Raw genomic sequence first — 18,213 nt, forward strand, 5'->3', positions numbered from 1 at the left:
GGATAAATACATAGGGAACGGGTTTTCTTGGTCTAATACCTCTCAGCAATTTTGGAATCCATCTACGTACAGTTCAGATTAAAACAAACGCCATGAATAACAAAAGTAACAAGAAACAGATACAAGTCGTCTTCAACACTTAAAAAGCTGCTCAGCTTTGCGAGAAGCGCTGAACCAATTCCTGCCGTATGGCATCGGCGAGACTATTAAGGGATGAAGACTGAATAATCACCATGACGCTCGTCTCAATGCTGAACTTCTGCCTTATCCAGTTTCGAAGCTCCATGGCAACAAGGGAGTCAATACCGTTCTTCTCTGGTGAGAGCTGAAGCTGAATGCTGGACTCATCTTTGATGAGGAACTTGGCCAGTGAGGCGGCAATAGTTTTGGCAATAATTTCTGTGGCTGATTCTTCGTCTAGAACGGAAGGGGATGTCGAAGCTGTGGAAAGAAGGTTTGCAATATCATCTTTTTCGGCCATCGCCTTGGTTGACGAGTCTTCGGCACAGTTGATGTTGTGATAGATGCCCATGCGGATATCGTTTTTCCAGACAACGCGGTTGTTGGGGGATGTCACTGGAAGGGTGGTAACAAGACCCAGCAGAATCTGGCCAGGGCTGTTATATGCACCAACATCGCCATTGTGGCAGTGAATCTCGCTGTCTGTGGGAGCAGAACTCTGGATGGCGAGGTTGAAAGCATCCAGTAGATCCTGCTCCTTGAGAATGCGCATCCCGGACTTTTCGAATCGATCAAGGACTTCCTTGTGCTTGGAAACAAAGCCAACCTCGCCCATAACACCAATATCGATGACTGAGGCGGCGAGTCCCTTTTCATGACGATACTGTATAAAAGCATCTAAGAAGGTATTGGCGGCAGCGTAGTTGGCTTGACCCCATTGACCGACTATACCGCTATATGACGAGCAGAGAATAAAGAAGTCCAAATCTGTCGGGAGAGCCTCGTGAAGATTCCAGGTACCTTGGACCTTGGGAGTGACGGCAGTGACCCAGTCCTCAAAAGTCATATCTTGCAGTGTGACATCCTATTCAGAGAAGAGTCAGTCATGCTCATTATGATAGGAATACTTCCCCCCTGAGATAGAATGATACATACCCTAAGGACCATGGACAGATTGACAACACCAGAAATTGGTTTGGTGGCTGACTTGATAGCTGTTTGCACATCGACCGCGTTAGCAACGCTACCGCTCACGAACTGTACAGAGCATCCTTGGGAAGTCAGCTCAGCTTTGAATACGTCTACGTCCGTGCCTGGCTTAGCCGAACGAGACAAGAAGATCAACTCCCCGGCGCCATTCTCCGCCAACCACCTCGCAAGAGATCGACCGAGACCCCCCAGACCACCGACTAGAATGTAGCTGCGGTCAGACCGTATCTGGGGCTGTGGTCGCTGCTTGACCGACTGCAAGACATCCGTGCTTTCGGGCATGGTGATAATGATTTTACCGATGTGCCGTCCCCCTTGCATGAATCTAAAGGCGTCTTGAATCTGGATGGCATCGAATACCTTGGCAATGGCGCCGACATTGAGCAAGCCTTGTTGGATCCAACCAATGCATCGTTCCAGCAACCTAGGCGGTCTTTTTAGTCTCTTTTCTCGAAGATATAGGAGTCAAAATGGCAAGAAGAACTTACTCTGAAGCTTGTTCAGGACGGACCTGCGAGACCTGCCACAGGTCGAGGCCAACGAAAGTACGATTCTGCTCGAATGCTTCCATTGACAGCTTGGCACGTCGCCGGAAGTCTCGTTTGCCAATCTCAATCATTGTTCCGAATTCGGCAACACACTTCCACGATGCGTGCAAGAGATCGCCAGAAAGGCTGTTGAGGACAACGTCAACGCCTCTGCCGTTGGTCATTCGCATCACATCGCGGACGAAAGATGAGTCTCGGGAATTGAAGATGTTGGCGCGAGGGATATTGTGATTTTCCACTAGGTATTTAGACTTGTCCTCGTTGCTTACCGTGCAATAGACCTGGCACTAAATTAGCATGTGTCACACTGGCTTGACCAAGCTGGGCTTTGAAAGGAAACTTACCATCGCCCCCATCATCTGAGCAATCTGGATCGCTGCCAACCCTACTCCTCCGCAGGCCGAGTGAATTAAGACGGTCTGCCGTAGGTTGTTAGCAACCATAGCCTTCGAAATAGAAGTATACGATAACTTATCGGATAAGACCTACCTGGCCAGGTCGAATATTTGCCTTATCAACCAGAGCCATGGTTGCAGTGGCATACACACAGGGTATCGCAGCACCTTGCTCGAAGGTCATAAAGTCGCAAATCTTCACACAAAGGGTCTGAGGTAGAGTAATCTCAGACGTGAAGCATCCGCTGGACATGTACATGACACGGTCCCCAACAGCGAATTTGGTAACTCCAGCGCCGACCTCCGCCACGACACCGCATCCTTCGAGTCCAATTTCACGTGTGCTGTTGTTGAGGACGCCGAGAGAAATGAGGACATCCTGTTTATACGTATCAGCATTAGTTGCTGCTGCGATGAATATATGATCGAGCGCAGATGTACAATATGAACGAAGGGAAAGAAAAGTGAGAGAAGAGCGACTAACCCGGAAGTTGAGACCAATAGCCTTGGTCGTTACTCGCACCTCGTCCTCACCGAGAGGCTTCCTAGCATCTTCGGCCCAGCCCATGGTGTGAAGCAATCCTGGAGTTCTGATAGTCAAGTACTTGAAGGAAGACTTATGCGAACCACCGCCTACATTGTCGAAAGCATTTGACATGGTCTGCCAGTGCAATCTAGGAACAAGCATCTTGCCATTGATCAGTGCATATTCCCAATCTTGACTCACATCGTCTATTTTGGATTCATGTGCCTGAATATGGAACAAAAGGTCTGATACGGCCTTGGCAACTACAGGCGTCGAGGCTACTTTCTCAATCTCTAGAGTGTAGATGCTGGTCGAGTATTCGTTGCGCGCAGTTCGCAGAAGGCCGATACTCATGGCGGCTTTTGGGTCCTCACACTTGACTTGGGAAGAGCCCAGGAGCCATATTATTTTGGACTTGATGCTTTGTAGGTTTCCTACCAACGACTTGAAAGATTGCTCGTTCAATTCATGAGCGGTAGGCTTTTCCATGTCAAGAACTGAAATAATATCATGCGAAGGCAACTTTTGTCCAAAAACGATCTCCGTAACGCTGATTCCCTGTGACTCAAGGCTTGTCTTCAGTTCATGAACCATTGGCGCCTTTGGTTCATAGCACAAAATGCTGACGTTAGAGGGTGGCTCCATCTGCGAGCTAACCGTGGCCATGATACCAGCGCTCTGATGATATGGATAGATACCATCTAGGACGTATTCAGGATTTTTGAACCCTGCAGCTACAAGTTCCTTCGACCAGCGCTCAGGAGAGATATAAGGCTCAACAGCGCGGTCGTCTTTGTCGCCCAGCCACCACCCGGAAAGGAAGCCCATGATGTAGTTGATGTATTTTGCGGCTATACGAATCACACAGAAAGTCAATAACCATGTGAACACAAAGAGTGCTTCGGTCACTTACCAGGACATAGCTCTTGAAGGAAGATACGCCCACTTGGGCTAAGAAGACTGCGAAGATTGCCAAGGGACTCTTGTAAACTAGCTGTTGCATGAACGACCTGGACACATAGTTAGCTCTAGTTGTCGTCGATAAGGGCAGAGTGGCCTACATTGTATCCAATGATCAAGTCATATGAATTCTTCTGGAAACCTTGTTGTTCTGGGTCCTTGGATATATCAAATGTGGCATAGTGAATTGCCTCAAAATCCGCAAAACGCTCCTTGGCAGCGGTGAAAAAACCGGCTGATACATCAGTGTAGGTGTAGCTGCTGTACAGGCGCTCGCCATAAGAAGTTTTCAGTGCATCTAGAACCTTTGATGTTGTACCACCGGTACCGGCACCAACCTCGAGAACTCGGAGGCGAGGATTTGTGTGTCCGAGAGCTCGAATGGCGTCTCCATAGAGAAGTTCGTCTCCGTTAGCGTACAGGCGTGTCAAGACGTCGTCTTCCATGAGTATATGCAAGGCGTGGGCATCTCCAGCAAATATTTGATCCGCTTTCTTGAACAGGCGGTGAATTGCTATGGCAAAGGCATCGTAATGCGATGAAGACAGCTCATGTGCAAGATGCTCGATTCGGTTCAGGCGCTGCTCTCTGCTCATGCTCTCATAAGACATGTCTTTAGATAAGAATATATTACCACCAGCCTTGTATGATGCAATATAGTCCTGAATCCATTTGAATAGCTTCTCTAGATGAACGGGGCTGTTTTCGGTCAGACGAATAGCTTCTTGATGGTCAATGATCGCCAGCAGCATCATCTCTTCCAGCATTGGCCATTCATGGGGTATAAAGGTTCGAGGATACATGTAATCCTTCATCTGGATAAAGTCTGCGTGAGGACGCCATTCAAATTGGGTGATAAGTGGTAAAGATTCATCATCCCCAGAGTTCGTCATAGCAGATGCCTTGAAACCCTTGAGAGAGAGGAACAGACGACCTTGGCCCTGGGCAGTTAGGCTACCTTCAAAGGAACCACGTTCCACGTTGTTGATTTTTGCTACAACTTGCATGTCAAGATTAGCCGGGCAAACGACCATTTCTTCGATAAAGGTTGGTACAGCGACATTCTTGCAATTTCGACCGAGACCGCGACATGCCGCAACGGTAAACAACTGGAAGCACTGATCAATGATACCAGGGTGTATGGCGTAGTGAGTCCTTGTATCTTTAACGAATGGGACTGTAGCAACTGCCTCCATGTTCACTGGACTGGCGGAGATCTGTTGGAGGCCCCTGAAAAATCCTTTGTAGTTGAAACCAATCCGATTCAGGACCGTATACCACTCATTTGCATCGACCTGACGACTTAGATCCGGATAGTCACTTATCTCAGTGCTGACAGATTTATCCACAAAGCCCTTGATTTCGCCAGAACAGTGTTTAGTCCATCGTGAGCCGTCATACGAAGTGATCTGGAATGAGTATGACGCGGTTTCATCTGACTCCACGGCGTTGGGCGTGAGACGAGTCACGATTTCCACCAACTTATCGTGTTCTAGAATCAGACCCGCCGTAATACTGACATTGTTAAGAGTGTATGAAGTAGCTCCAGACAACTGTCTGATGGCTTCTCCAACTATGCAGATATAACCAGCTCCGGGGAACACAATCTGGCTATCAATTTCGTGACCTTGTAGCCATGGAAGATCGTCCAAAGCAAGTTTGTTTCTCCAGCAGTTCTCATTAAAGACCTCAACAACGCGGGTGCCGAGCAGGTCATGGGGGAGGAATTCCCGGAATCTAAACTGGCTGGCAAGGCGATTTTCGGCCCAAAACGAAGTATCATGTTTCCAAGAGTACTGGGGAAGATTACGTACAATTTTTCCAGGAGGGCAAATTACAGACCAATCAAGGGGAATATTCTGGAGAAACAGATTTCCGGCGGTCTCCAAAATGCTGTCCGAGCATATCTTGCCTCGCTGGAGGGTACCAACATGGCTGATCTCATTGCGGTTGATATTTCGCAGAATCTGGCCAATGGGACCCTTAAGAGCAGGGTGCGGTCCGATTTCAATCAAAACCATGCGCTCTTTTCGAGACTTTAGGGCAGAACGTAGGGCTGTGTTGAAAAGAACCGGGCTTTCCATATTCTTTCGCCAGTAGTCAGGGTCAAGGCGTCCATCGCCGACCAGCTGTTTTCCAGTCACGGAGGAGTAGAAAGGAAAGATTGGGTCAACACTCTGGACAAATGGTTTCAGATGCTTCTCATACGACGCACCATACTCTTTCATATGGTGAGAATGGAATGCTTTTTCAACCCTCAGGAAGCGGGCCAAGACACCAGGCCGCTTCTTCTGGACATTCTCAACAATAATGGCGACCTGGTCAATATCGCCAGAAATGGTGACACTACATTGACTGTTCTCGCAGGCAATGACAACGCCAGGCTCCATGAATTCATCCATCTCGTGAGCTCCAAGGCCGATAGCTGCCATTCCTCCTCGAGGTTTACCACCGGGCCTTTCGTCCGAGGACGTCGATCCGCGGAACGTTGCAGCAGCCATTGCAGCAGTTGCAGAGATAGCACCGCTGGCATATGCAGCAGCCATTTCGCCAGACGAGTGTCCGAGGACAAAGTCAGGTTTGATATTCCAAGCGCGTAGCATGTCAATCAAACCAATCTGGACAGCAATCGACAGCGGATGTCCAAACTCAGCTTGTGAGACACGACTGCAGCTTGGCAACTTGCGCAGCTCATCTTCAATTGTCCAAGAAGGTGGGTTCGGCAGTGAGGCCAGAAACTCATCTAATCCCCTGATAGAATTACGAAATATCGAATTGGCATCAATCAGTTCGGCTCCCATCTCTGGCCATTGAGCACCTTGACCAGTGAAAATCCAACCAACACGGGGCACAGGCTCGATGACGGCGGTTGGTCCGGTCACATCGAAGGATATCTTTCCATTGACCTTCATAGCAACGGCGAAGGCGCGATGGCTTCGGACCGCGTGGTCTCTACGGTTAGCAAGAGTGTAGGCGATATCTTGGAAATGCACATCAGACGCTTCGATGTACTTTCGATGCTGGTCAATGGCCTCCTTCAGCGATGTTTCGCTATGTGCCGAGAACAACATCAGTTGCTGTACGTCAGCAGTTTCACTCATCAAGCGGGGGCCGGTAACCAGGGATGTCTGCTTCGTGCATATGGGATTATGTCTGAAGTATTGCTCCAAAGATTCCACCACGACGTGGGCATTCACACCACCGATGCCGAACGAGTTTACACTGACTCGCTCGGCACGTCCACGGGGCCATTCCTCTACATCCACAGGAACGCGAAGTTTGCCGCTTTCGAAAGGAACTGAGATACTTATTAGTGCTTATTTCCTCGAGTAAACAACTAGAAACTCACTCACTTTTCGAATTGAAAGTAGTGAAGTGAATGTTGGGTGGTACCTGACGATGTTCGATAGCCAATATGGATTTGATCAGACTTGTGATGCCTGCAGCACCCTCAGAATGACCGACGTTTGGCTTGACCTAGAGTATAATGAGTACCAATATAGAATAACAAGTTAAAGAATCACGTACTGATGTGATAAGCACGCCCTCCTTGCCGAAACATTTCGCCACGGCTGTTGTCTCAAGAGGATCGCCAACTGGAGTACCTGTACCGTGGCATTCGACAAAGGCAGTTTCACACATATTCTTGATACCAGCCTGTTTATAAGCCTGGCGGATTAAAGCCTCCTGGGCCACGGGGCTCGGAGTAAGCATTCCGTTCGTTCGACCGTCAGTGTTGACACTGGTACCGCGGATCACGGCTCGAACAACGTCGCCGTCTTCAATGGCCTTACTGAGCTTCTTGATATAGATTGCGTTGACAGCCTCACCGCGACCATAGCCGTTGGCGGAAGCATCAAACGTTTTGCAAATACCATCTGGAGAAAGGACACCTTGATCACTGAGAGCCATCGTCATGGTCGGGGAGAATATGAGACTTGTGCCGCAGACAAGACTACCGTCACAGTCACCCTTTCGGATGGCTTCACAAGCCATGTCTAAGCAAACCAATGAGGAAGAGCAACCTGTTTTGACGGTCATACTGTATGACAAGGTTAGCATTAAGTGGAGTATCACTAAAGAAAAAGTCTTACCTGGGCCCATGAAGGTCAAACTCATACGAAACCCTGTTTCCCAATACGAAGTCACCATAACCAGTAACACGGTATCCTCCCCGATGTTGTGTTTCTTTGGCATTCAAGTCCTGCCAGTCTTCACCGAAAACACCAACATAGCAACCGATCTTGGTTCCACGCCACGATGTTGCTCCCGCATTCTCCATGCATTCATAGGCAACTTCTAACAGTTGACGCTGTTGAGGATCGAGCCTCTCCAGCTCTGTCTTTGTAATTGGAAACACGCTAGTGTCGAATTCTTGGATGCTCACATCCTGGAGGAAATATGCTTTTTCGGGCTTGAAAGTGCCTGGCTTGCCGGAAGGATCGCAAAATCCAGCCACATTATAACGATCCTTGGGCACTTCGCAAAGACCACTTCTCTTCTCGACGAGAAAGTTCCAGAAGTCCTGATCGTTGCGGACCCCTCCCGGAAGTCGCATAGCCATACCTACGATGGCAATCGGTTCAGCCAGGTCTGACGATAGGCGGCCATTTGGGTAGAGATTGCTTCTCTCCACAACATTACCATGATAACCATCGTCTTGTGCGATGCTCCCCATATTTACTTGATGGATTTATTTTATGGTAGGTTAAAAGAAGTTCGTGAGTGCGGCTGGAGTCTGAATCTTTGTCACAAACGTCTGGTTGAGCAGACCAGAACGGATTTAACAGAATGATGCTTGAGTTACGATGAGGAAGTCAAAGCACTCGGTTACGAGGAAAGGTAAAGGATCATCAAGACCTGATATAGAAACTTTGTTTCTAGTTAAGATTGCGTATATTTGTCGTGCTGTGCTCAAAGGACTAATTCTACATGATCATGTCGGTTCGTACGTAGAGCGGCGAAAAATCGATGAAATTGCTACCGTCAATTCTAACTGCGGTCCACGTGGTGAGATGGCATAATCTACGAAGAATTTTCTAGAAAATTGTAGTCCGTGGTAGTTGGGACAGAATGATCTACGTGACAACACCGATTCATGCGTCTGGCGGCGAAAAAATCCATAGGGTCAAGGCCCGTAGAGTACTAATTGTCTACCACGTGGTGAATCGGCTACACCCCGAAGCAGCTTCAGAAGGATCATTGTGCCCGGAATCATTTGGAAAGAAGATTTAGATGCAGAAAAGCTAAGTTGCGTGACGAGACCATTATGGCCCGAGGTTTAGTACCATATATATGCCGCTGTCTAGGTATGAGGGTTAGATAGTCGCCGATATCTTTCCGGCCAGAGCAAAGGAATTCTGGATAACTTCCAAAATTGAAAGGCAATTTCGGTTCGTAAATCTAGTAGGAGGACAGTAAGGAGATCAATGAATCTTGAGAAAAGGCGTATAAGAAATATTATTCAATAGAAGTCCTATGGTGTATCGCTAATTATGCTACGAGCTTGTAAAACTCGCCAAATCTGCACGTTAAGCAAGCAGTCGCTGTACGAAACATGGAGTCAATATACCATTTGTCAATAGATTTCATAGTCTTGGATAGATCTCAATGGAAACTATGGATCTCCAGAGCAGTATTTGGTCTCTTAGTGTCGCTGATACTTCTTGTGAGTGATGCCTTCCACCTCCTACCTATCTAAACTGGCCCATGACAGTAGTAACAAGAGTAACTGCAGATTCTTTATGGTTCTTCAGTATGCATCCACAGAATTATATTCCACCCTCTCTCAAGAGTCCCTGGTCCATTCCTCGCGAAGTTCACCACTCTGTACTCCGCCTACCATGCGTGGAAAGGCGACATTCACCTAGACATCTATCGCTGTCATCAGAAGTATGGTATGCTTGGCTTTTTGAACAAATTTTTGTTACCTGGAGGATACTGATGCTCTAATTGCGGCAGGTGATTATGTCCGCTATGCCCCAAACCGTGTATTAATCAACAATCTCAGTGCAATGTATGGTATGTCAAGTTTCTATAGCCTCTCTTCTCAAAGTTCCATTTCCTGCAATTGCTGATTTGAACTACCTGAAGATATATACGGCCATGGCTCTAAGGTGAAGAAATATAAAAACTACAAAGTTCTAGCCCAGCAAGCTCCAAACATCTTGACCATTCGCGATAAGCAACAACATGCTCGGAGACGCCGTGTCGTGAGCCAGGCTTTTTCTGAGAGCAGCATACGCAATTTTGAGCCTAAACTTCTCGGAAGACTGAATCGATACTGTGAAGCCGTACGCAATGCTGCAGACCTGTCCAGGGATATGTCGCAAGATTGTAAGAATTGATAACAGGCCTGATTAGAATAGCTGCTAATTGCTGATTCCTTTCTGGAAATATAGTCAGCAACCTCGCATTCGACACCATGACGGCAGTTTCATTCGACATAGACTATAACACAATCAACAATCCTCAATATCGTTACGCTTTAGCCGCTTTGGAGGACTCAAATATTCGACTTAGTGTGCTGCTGCAGGAGCCCAAGTTCGTCATGTTCAACCTGGATCAATGGCTATTCCCTAGCTCTATTGTTGGCCGGAATCGGTTTGTCAAGTTCATTCGCATGCTACTTAAACAAAGACTGCGAGCTCGAGCCGAAGGTGCCATAACTGGAACCGATATTTTTTCTTTCCTTGAGAAATGCAAAGATCCCGACACTGGAAAGGAGCTGACCCCCATGGAACTGAGTACAGAGACAGCTCTGTTTGTTGTAGCGGGTTAGTTGATATGACTAAACTACACGAGCCACTGAATTTGAAAAATTGACCAGATATAGGGTCCGACACCACCGCGTCAACTCTTGCTGCTACAGCACATTACCTCACGGGTTGCTCACCCGCATATCGCCGGGCTGTAGAGGAGGTTCGATCTACCTTTCAGTCTATAGATGAGATTCGCATAGGGCCAAAGCTCAATTCGTGTTCCTTCTTACGCGCCTGTATCGACGAAGCACTTCGACTTTCACCCCCCGGAGGGGCTGCATTGTGGAGGGAGGTTGAGTCCGGGGGAGCTGTAATTGATGGGAACTTTATCCCAGAAGGAACTGAGGTAGCTGTCGGTATTTACAGCATCCATCATAGTGACAGGTACTATGAAGATCCCTTCAAGTACAATCCTGAACGATGGTATCGACCCGCCGACAATGAGTCCCGTCACAAGGACTCCGGACGGCAGGCATATATGCCGTTTTCTATCGGCTCTAGGAGCTGCGTCGGAAAACCGTTGGCGCTTGCTCAGGCGATGCTCACTTTTAGTCGATTGTTGTGGGAATTCGACATTCGTAGGGCAGATGCTGATCCCAACTGGCCGGAACTAAACGTGCAGCCATCTGAGTATACAACAAAAGACCATGTTTCCGCTGTGAAAGAGGGTCCAATTCTGAAGTTCAAGCCCCGATTCCAGTAGGTCGATAAAAAGATCACGATGAATGTGGATGTATTTGACGTGATGGTATTTTAGTTCCTCAATCCTAGCTCCATACTTATACTGGTGATATGTATGTAAATAAAATTAGGAAGATAATCTGCTACGATGATTGATGTCAAATATAGAGAGTAGCACAGAGTAAGATGCCACAGAAGATACTACATGCCGTAAGTACCTCGGTGTTGGATTCTTAGCTTAAAGAGTTTCTCAGAAGTTTGACTGTGCGCAACTTGGGTGAATGAGATTCCAAAACGCAGGACCACCAGAGAAAATTTAGCTATCTAGGTCCTAAGTACGTTATTTTTGAGAAAGATAGGAATCATTAGGTTCAGGGTGAGGTGATGGATACCATGCCTGCGTAGATAGGTATGTGAACGGTGATATTCATTTCAAAAGATCTATTTTAATGTCCATATAACCATATAATAGCGGGCTTATCCATTTTGTCATCCAGAAAATTCAATATTGAACTTCCTAAACTCTCCAACATACATAATATTCTAAGATTGTTTAACTGATTCACCTAGCTAGGTGCGTAGGTAAGAGCGGGTATGCTCTGAGGACAACATGAATTGACTTGGAAGTTGAATCTGTCATTCACCCTTCACTAAGATTGATTATATATCCGCTAATCTCGTAATCCATCCAAAATTATCTTTAATTCTTCCCTTCTGCATGGCCTCAATCGTCCTTCCAAGTTTCGATGCAATTGGGCCGGGCTCAGAGCTTCCATTTCCATAGACAAACTTGTCCGCTGTACTTTTCATCGTGATCGACTTGATTGGCATGACGGTTGCAGCGGTTCCGCATGCAATCACTTCCGAAAACTGGGATAACTCCTCATATTTGACCTAAAACGAGAGCCATACGATTTAGCAATATATATGTTGGATTTGCGTGTGGAGCCCGTTACCAGTCGACGTTCCACCTCCCATCCAAAAGACCTAGCTATTTGCTGAATGCTATCACTTGTAGCGCTAGCAATAATACTCGAGCTCTCAGGAATTATAAGTTTGATCTTTTCGCCCTCATTTTTGATGCCCACAAATGCAGATGTCGAGAACTCGTCGATAGCAGTGTGAGTTTGGCTATCAAGTTGGAGCGTGATGGCAAAGCCTTCGCTCTTCGCTTTCTCTGCCCATTTCATTACAGGAGCATAATTGCCTACCACTTTTGCTGAACCAGTCCCTTTAGGAGCGGCGCGGTCAAATTCTTCCAGGATCAAAGCGTCTAAGGCTTTGATACCGTGGTAAGCAGATGCTGGTGTTACATAGACACAGAAGGTATATTCGTCCGTTGGGCTCAGCAGGATCCGAGGTCCGGAGCCAAAAACAACGGGTCGAATGTATAGCATGCCATCTGAACTGTGAGGTGGGACAAACTCAGCATTGTTGACCACAGCTAGCCGAACACAGCGTAGGAAATGGCTTTCAGGAATTTGAGGAATGGACACCAGTGAAGCAGAGTGCTTCATGCGTAAAGCATGGAATTCAGGCCTGAAGATGTTGATTTCATTGTCATTTGGGCCACGAAACGCTTTGAACAGGGGAAAATATCGGAATTAGTATAATTACCTTCCCCAGGAAACAGAAATCTTGGGAATTTACCTTTGAGGCCCTCAAATGCACCCTGTCCTGTCTCAATCCATTAGTTTCAAGCTGTTTACTTTGCCATGGAAGAGAAAACCAAACCGTAGTTAAAGATTGGTGCGAGCCCATGAACGCGAAGGAAGGGATCTGAGACAAATTCCGGCTTTGACCATTCCCCAGTTTCGCGATTCCAACGTGATTGGACATGGCCGTTGACTTCTGTCAGGGCAGAGAGTCCATTCCATTCTACATTTCAGAGTCAGCAAACTATAATGCGTTTTGAACGTATAATGAAATACTGACCAATGTCTGCTTTCGGCAGCGGAAGTCCCATTGTCGAATAAATATATCCAAATGCGAGAGATGTTGCTCCCCGCTGAGTACCTTCCCACCTCTTAATTAGCGTGCAGTCAAGAAGGACTGAAGATAAAGTGATGATTGATGCAATAACTACTTAGCAGCTTGAATTTGCCAGGTGTAAGCGAATGTGCCGTTGGGCGGCGATTATTTTGTTGTTCGGGTTAGCTTCGGCCTACAAAACTGAGCTCCTAGAACATCAATTATATCCTGCATTAGATCTACGATCTATACCGAGGGTACCAAGTGCCTACGAATACAATTCCGGAGCGCAAGTGCTTAGTGCTAGGCTTAGAAAGTGGTGGACGGTGCCGGACAGTACTCTCACATATGCCGGGGCTATATAGGGGTAAACGCCGATGACCCCCCACGAAGACCCTATAGAGCTCCTCGTGAGTTGGATCCAGTGACATATTGCAAAGTATACATCTACTAAAAGTATTGTCACCGCCCAGTTCTCGAAATTCTGATCAAGTATGGACACATGGGAGCGAACGTAAGATCGTCTACCTAGGCACAAAGTGTGATACAAGAGTTGGCCTGCGGTGATATGATTTGCTGATCGAACTATTTCTTATTCATGGCTAGTACCCAGGTGGCCAATGAAGAAATCTTTAAGATAAATTCTATAGTCTAAAAAGAAGTTCTACTGCGTGGAGAATAACTACCTGTATTCCCGAACTATTTAGGATGTGGGAGTTCGAATCAACTACCTAGGTAGTCCTGGCAATTTAGCTCATGCTGTTTGTCTCTTTATAGCCCGATCAATAACCTCCAATGTCTCCTTGTAGACAAACTCCGGATCTTCAATGTGCGGAAAGTGAGTTTGTCCCCTTGCTTGCACATATGTGAACCATTCTGAATGCGTCTTACGAAATTCCTCGTGCAAATTCCTGTACTCTTCGGTTTTCGGCTGGCTGTACACATGGTGCACCAACGGAGGATCTTTGAGACGCTCAAGACGTTTCAGAGGAGTTCCCCACGTCTTGTAGGCCGCTTCCACAGTTTTCCCAGAAAGTGCCCAAGTCTCGTATCCAAATCCACCGATTGTCTTCAGGAGCTGCTCACGGATGCTGTCGTTTACTTCCCCACCAAGCCAAGATTTGAAAAAGGCAATCGTAGTTTTGCGCCAGGTCTCCTTTCCCTGTAGAGCCTTCAAAGCCCCGTAGAATTGAGGAGTCGCTTCCAGCGAGAGATGATCCAAGATAACAAGTGCTAGCATCCGTTTTGAGCCTACCATCTCAGCCAGGCTCATCGCGGCCCAATTGCCGTGAGAGGCAGCAAGACAAATAAACGTAGTAACCCCCAAGGAGTCTAAGAGACTGATTGCGTCTCGTGCGTGGTCTTCGAAGCTGAAATCACCTTTGAAATCTCGATTCGGACCATGGCTCCGGAAGCACATGTTGATGACTCGATAGTGCTGCATCAAATAGGATGTGACATAGGAGTATCCTCTGTGATCGGAGTTCCACCCCGAGAATGTGAGGATGGCGGGCCCATCATGACAAAATCCGTAATCCGTAAAGGCGATCTCATTGCTGTTGATTGTTTTCGTGTACAAAAAAGAGTCGGCTGTAAGAGTAGATGTTGCCATCCTGAGACCGTGAGCATGTGCGTCTTGATGCCGGTAGTCTTGGTTTAGAAGTGCATCAGGGCCGACTAAACAATTTAAAGATAAGGGTTTGAAGTTTGCGAAGAATCACGTAGCAGGAACAAATAAGGTGATAGGGGTCGCTTTACTGCTGGAAACTTCCGTTTAGGCGCCGGTGCCGGTTAATTCGGAGCATAAGTAAATACTTCGACCACTACTAATATTTGCTTCATCTTACTATTCTTTTCGACAATATTAGCTTTCTTTCAAATGATAAGAGGCTGCCCATGCCTCTATCATACCCTGCCTTGGGTTTCCTCACATTTCCACTGTTCTTTTCCGTATACTCAGTTAGGGTTGCGAATAGCCGGTCAACCATGATCCCCCTAACACTCAACAGTACGCTGTTCGGCATTGTGTTGACTATAGCAATTGTAGTCACATACTTAAAAATTTCTGTGATTGCGACATGGATTATTGATGTAAGTAACAGCATACGGATGGAATCAGTTTCCACATTAGATTGTAGACTAACGATATTCAATGATATAAGAAACTACTAAGTACCTTCAATGGAGGTGTCCTGAGCTATGGAGTTCCAATTAGAGGCCCAAAATGGCAATGGCCGAACGGACAATTTTCCGATAAGTTCATGAATGGCAAAGCAAGGTCGGAGGAATGGCAGCAGTATGGTCCTGTTTACCGTGTTTGGGCAGGACCAAGGCCTGAGATGTACGTATTAGCCCTTACTGACGGCAACAATAATTGTGGAAGCGGTTGATGAAAATCATACTGAAACCGGGCTTCGATTACCAGTGTCCTGACAACCCCGGAGGACATTCGAACCTTTCACACGGACTCCGACAAGCATGGAAAGCCACTAAATGGGAACTTTGGCTGGTACTTTGGCCAGCTGCTTGGCCGCTGCGTCGGTCTTCTCGAGTTCGATGAGTGGAGAAAGATGCGACAAGTCGTTGATCCGGCTTTCAAGCACTCCTCTGTTGTGAACCGGATAGACCAGACCAACAGCAGCGCTCAGAGTTTCGTGGAGAACTTGAGGACTTTCGCTATTGAGGGTAAGAACCTAGGAGTGAATGATAGATTCACCATCCATGCGGCTACCGCTTTCATGAAGTTTCCCTTCTACTTTACGGCCGAGGTCGTATACGGTACGATGAGCAACGAGGAGAAGAATGAGCTCTGGGTCCTAGCTGAGAAGCGACTGGCCTTGCTCCCCTGGTTTTTTAAGGGAGGTGTCTATCGCACCATCTATATGAAGTACTGGGATCGCCCCGCTTATAATCAGCTCATGGACTTCGTGAAGCACTGGGCCGATTTTAATAGTCGTATTGCCAACATCCGACGAAAGCAAAATAGGGAGGTTCCCATTGTTTCGTACTGGGATGAATACGAGAAGGGGAATATAGCAATGGAACAGGTGATTATCCAGAGTCCAACTCAAAGTCTTCCCTTCTGACTGTAGCTAGGTCACCCATACTCTGGACGAGATGCTCTTCGCAAATCTTGATGTAACCACACATGTCTTAACTTGGGCGATCACCCTAGTAGCCGACCACGAAGCAGAGAAAGATAAACTGAGGGCTGAGATTGCAGCGAATAATGAAAATCTCGAGCAGTATATCGCCAAGACTGACACCCATCTTCATCGATGCTACTATGAGTCGCTCCGCCTGCGACCACTGGCATGTAAGTATAGACCTCAATTGAAAAGTCTTCTTACAATCATTTCTCATTATCAAACCCACTCCAATTATGAGGTTCAAGATTAACTGGGCAATAGTATTCAGTATTGGGGAGAGCGCAGAAACGGTGAAGAATTTCCGCGGTATTCTTGTCAAGCCCAAGGTAAGCGATGCTGTCCTACAGAATCAATAGTTCGCTAATGGAGAGGAAATCCTGTATAGACAATGGTTTTAGTCGACACATTGTCCATAAACGTGCGAAATCCTTTCTGGGCCCCGGACAGCAACAGGTATAATCCAGATCGATTCAAGAATATAAAACAAACCGATGTAAGTTACCTACTATATACACTCGAATGAATTTGCTACTCGAGATAGCTGACTTTTCTGTACTTTGTCAAAGCTACGATACAATCTTTATGTATTTGGTTTTGGCCACAGGAAATGTCTTGGACAATATCTCGCCGGTCATATGGTCAAGGCAATAATGGTCCACCTCTTCGCCCAGCATGAAGTTATCATAAAGAATGGAAGGAGCGGCAAAGATGACTACATGATTGATAAAAACACCTGGGTTCCGGTGGCCAATGTCACTATTGAATTGAGCAAACTTCAATAGAACTGCACTCGCGGTATTTTCCCGTCCACAATGTCAGTAGCTATTTATGAAGGGGCGGAAGACCGAGTGATACGATATACTTGGTGCAACTAACTACTCTTTTGGTTGATTATTTAAGTTGAAAGTGATTATTTTAAACACTCTACTGGATGTGTTTCAGTAGTTCCTGATTCCTTGTTTTCTTCATTTTCTTGCATTAGGCTCTTGTACAGCAATAAAACATTGCAGCCCGGTTTCCAATAGAACTGACCACCATTGAAGTCTAAAACCCATGGGGAGATAAACTAGTATCACTGCTTTCTTCATATCTACTCTGTGCCTGAAGGTTGCTGTTTCATGGGGCCATGGGCAGACGCCTTTGACGGGTACAGACCATGAATGGCCGAGATTACGGAAATTAAATGGACTCCATTTCGGTGGAGGAATTAAAATAACTTTCAACTGTCATTGGCAACCCCCACACATAATTAATCAGGATGGGCGTCTGTGACCTCTGGGATAATAAGGCGGAGTTAGAATTGATAACTGTGACGGCTAAACGCTAACGTACCACTTCCACGGGCTTGGCGCAGCACGCCCTTTACTGATTGGGAATCCTTGTATGGAGATCTGTGTCAATAAGTGAGATGTCAATTCGGCATTGTTCTTTGCTTTTGATATGTATCGACTCTCATATTGGGACACCGGCTAGGCGACGGAGATTTATTTGTATGAGACGGGCAGCACCGTCAAGGAGTGAGGATGAAGGCCAATAAAAACGGGCTGTTTCCCTTGATAGATAGTTTCCCTCTTCATACTTAGTTTCTTCGTCGACACATCACCCTAGGAATAGAAATACTATCTATTTGGATTGGCTCCTCGTCACAATAACTAGGAAACGTGAAACTGGCGAGGGGGTCACAGAGTCGCCTTAAAGCTTATCGCTATAAAACAACAACCAGCGAAGCTTATTTTCCTCTCAGTTAAGGACAGGTGCAAATGGATCTATCGTTAGACAACAATGGTGATGCTGTCGTGCCATCAAAGCCCCTCCCAATGACAAGTATGCACGGATCTAGTGAGCTCGTTCGCTGGTGGGAGAATTGAGTGCTAATGGAAAAGAGGATGCCATATTCAATCATTGATAGTGAAAACAGAAGTCAATGAAATATTCTTCATGTGTACAGTGTATGCTTGAGAGTCGCATTGGGGACCAGATTGGGATTTCGTCACGAAGCATTTGCTCTCGTTGACGGGATTAGGGCTAGGGCTAAGTACGTCTTGGCCCTAA

At 46.7% G+C, this 18,213-nt stretch overlaps 5 protein-coding genes across 5 annotated transcripts; 2 read left to right on the forward strand and 3 right to left on the reverse strand.

The window, feature by feature from the left end:
* Positions 1-151: 151 nt before the first annotated feature.
* TSTA_055600 (polyketide synthase, putative) lies at positions 152-8,277 on the reverse strand (the record flags this gene model as incomplete). The annotated part of the gene is made up of 11 exons (XM_002487124.1): positions 152-1,045; positions 1,117-1,594; positions 1,659-1,999; positions 2,063-2,137; positions 2,208-2,492; positions 2,598-3,490; positions 3,553-3,649; positions 3,701-6,897; positions 6,953-7,076; positions 7,128-7,641; positions 7,694-8,277. 11 exons carry the CDS (start codon positions 8,275-8,277, stop codon positions 152-154), a joined length of 7,482 nt encoding a protein of 2,493 aa, XP_002487169.1.
* Positions 8,278-9,218: 941 nt separating this feature from the next.
* TSTA_055610 (cytochrome P450, putative) lies at positions 9,219-11,063 on the forward strand (the record flags this gene model as incomplete). Its single annotated transcript, XM_002487125.1, has 6 exons — positions 9,219-9,267; positions 9,356-9,496; positions 9,561-9,620; positions 9,693-9,935; positions 10,001-10,375; positions 10,435-11,063. 6 exons carry the CDS (start codon positions 9,219-9,221, stop codon positions 11,061-11,063), a joined length of 1,497 nt encoding a protein of 498 aa, XP_002487170.1.
* Positions 11,064-11,701: 638 nt separating this feature from the next.
* On the reverse strand, positions 11,702-13,007 carry TSTA_055620 (branched-chain amino acid aminotransferase, putative; the record flags this gene model as incomplete). Its single annotated transcript, XM_002487126.1, has 5 exons — positions 11,702-11,935; positions 11,998-12,620; positions 12,692-12,718; positions 12,776-12,919; positions 12,977-13,007. The coding sequence occupies 5 exons, from the start codon at positions 13,005-13,007 to the stop codon at positions 11,702-11,704; spliced, it is 1,059 nt and encodes a 352-aa protein (XP_002487171.1).
* A 759-nt stretch (positions 13,008-13,766) lies between these two features.
* TSTA_055630 (uncharacterized protein) lies at positions 13,767-15,036 on the reverse strand (the record flags this gene model as incomplete). The annotated part of the gene is made up of 2 exons (XM_002487127.1): positions 13,767-14,568; positions 14,924-15,036. 2 exons carry the CDS (start codon positions 15,034-15,036, stop codon positions 13,767-13,769), a joined length of 915 nt encoding a protein of 304 aa, XP_002487172.1.
* A 237-nt stretch (positions 15,037-15,273) lies between these two features.
* TSTA_055640 (cytochrome P450 monooxygenase GliC-like, putative) lies at positions 15,274-16,943 on the forward strand (the record flags this gene model as incomplete). The annotated part of the gene is made up of 6 exons (XM_002487128.1): positions 15,274-15,353; positions 15,438-16,059; positions 16,109-16,328; positions 16,423-16,487; positions 16,547-16,654; positions 16,728-16,943. 6 exons carry the CDS (start codon positions 15,274-15,276, stop codon positions 16,941-16,943), a joined length of 1,311 nt encoding a protein of 436 aa, XP_002487173.1.
* Between the last annotated feature and the right edge of the window lie 1,270 nt (positions 16,944-18,213).

This window comes from Talaromyces stipitatus, genomic scaffold, assembly GCF_000003125.1.
Source record: "Talaromyces stipitatus ATCC 10500 scf_1105507295487 genomic scaffold, whole genome shotgun sequence".
Lineage (NCBI taxonomy): Eukaryota > Fungi > Ascomycota > Eurotiomycetes > Eurotiales > Trichocomaceae > Talaromyces > Talaromyces stipitatus.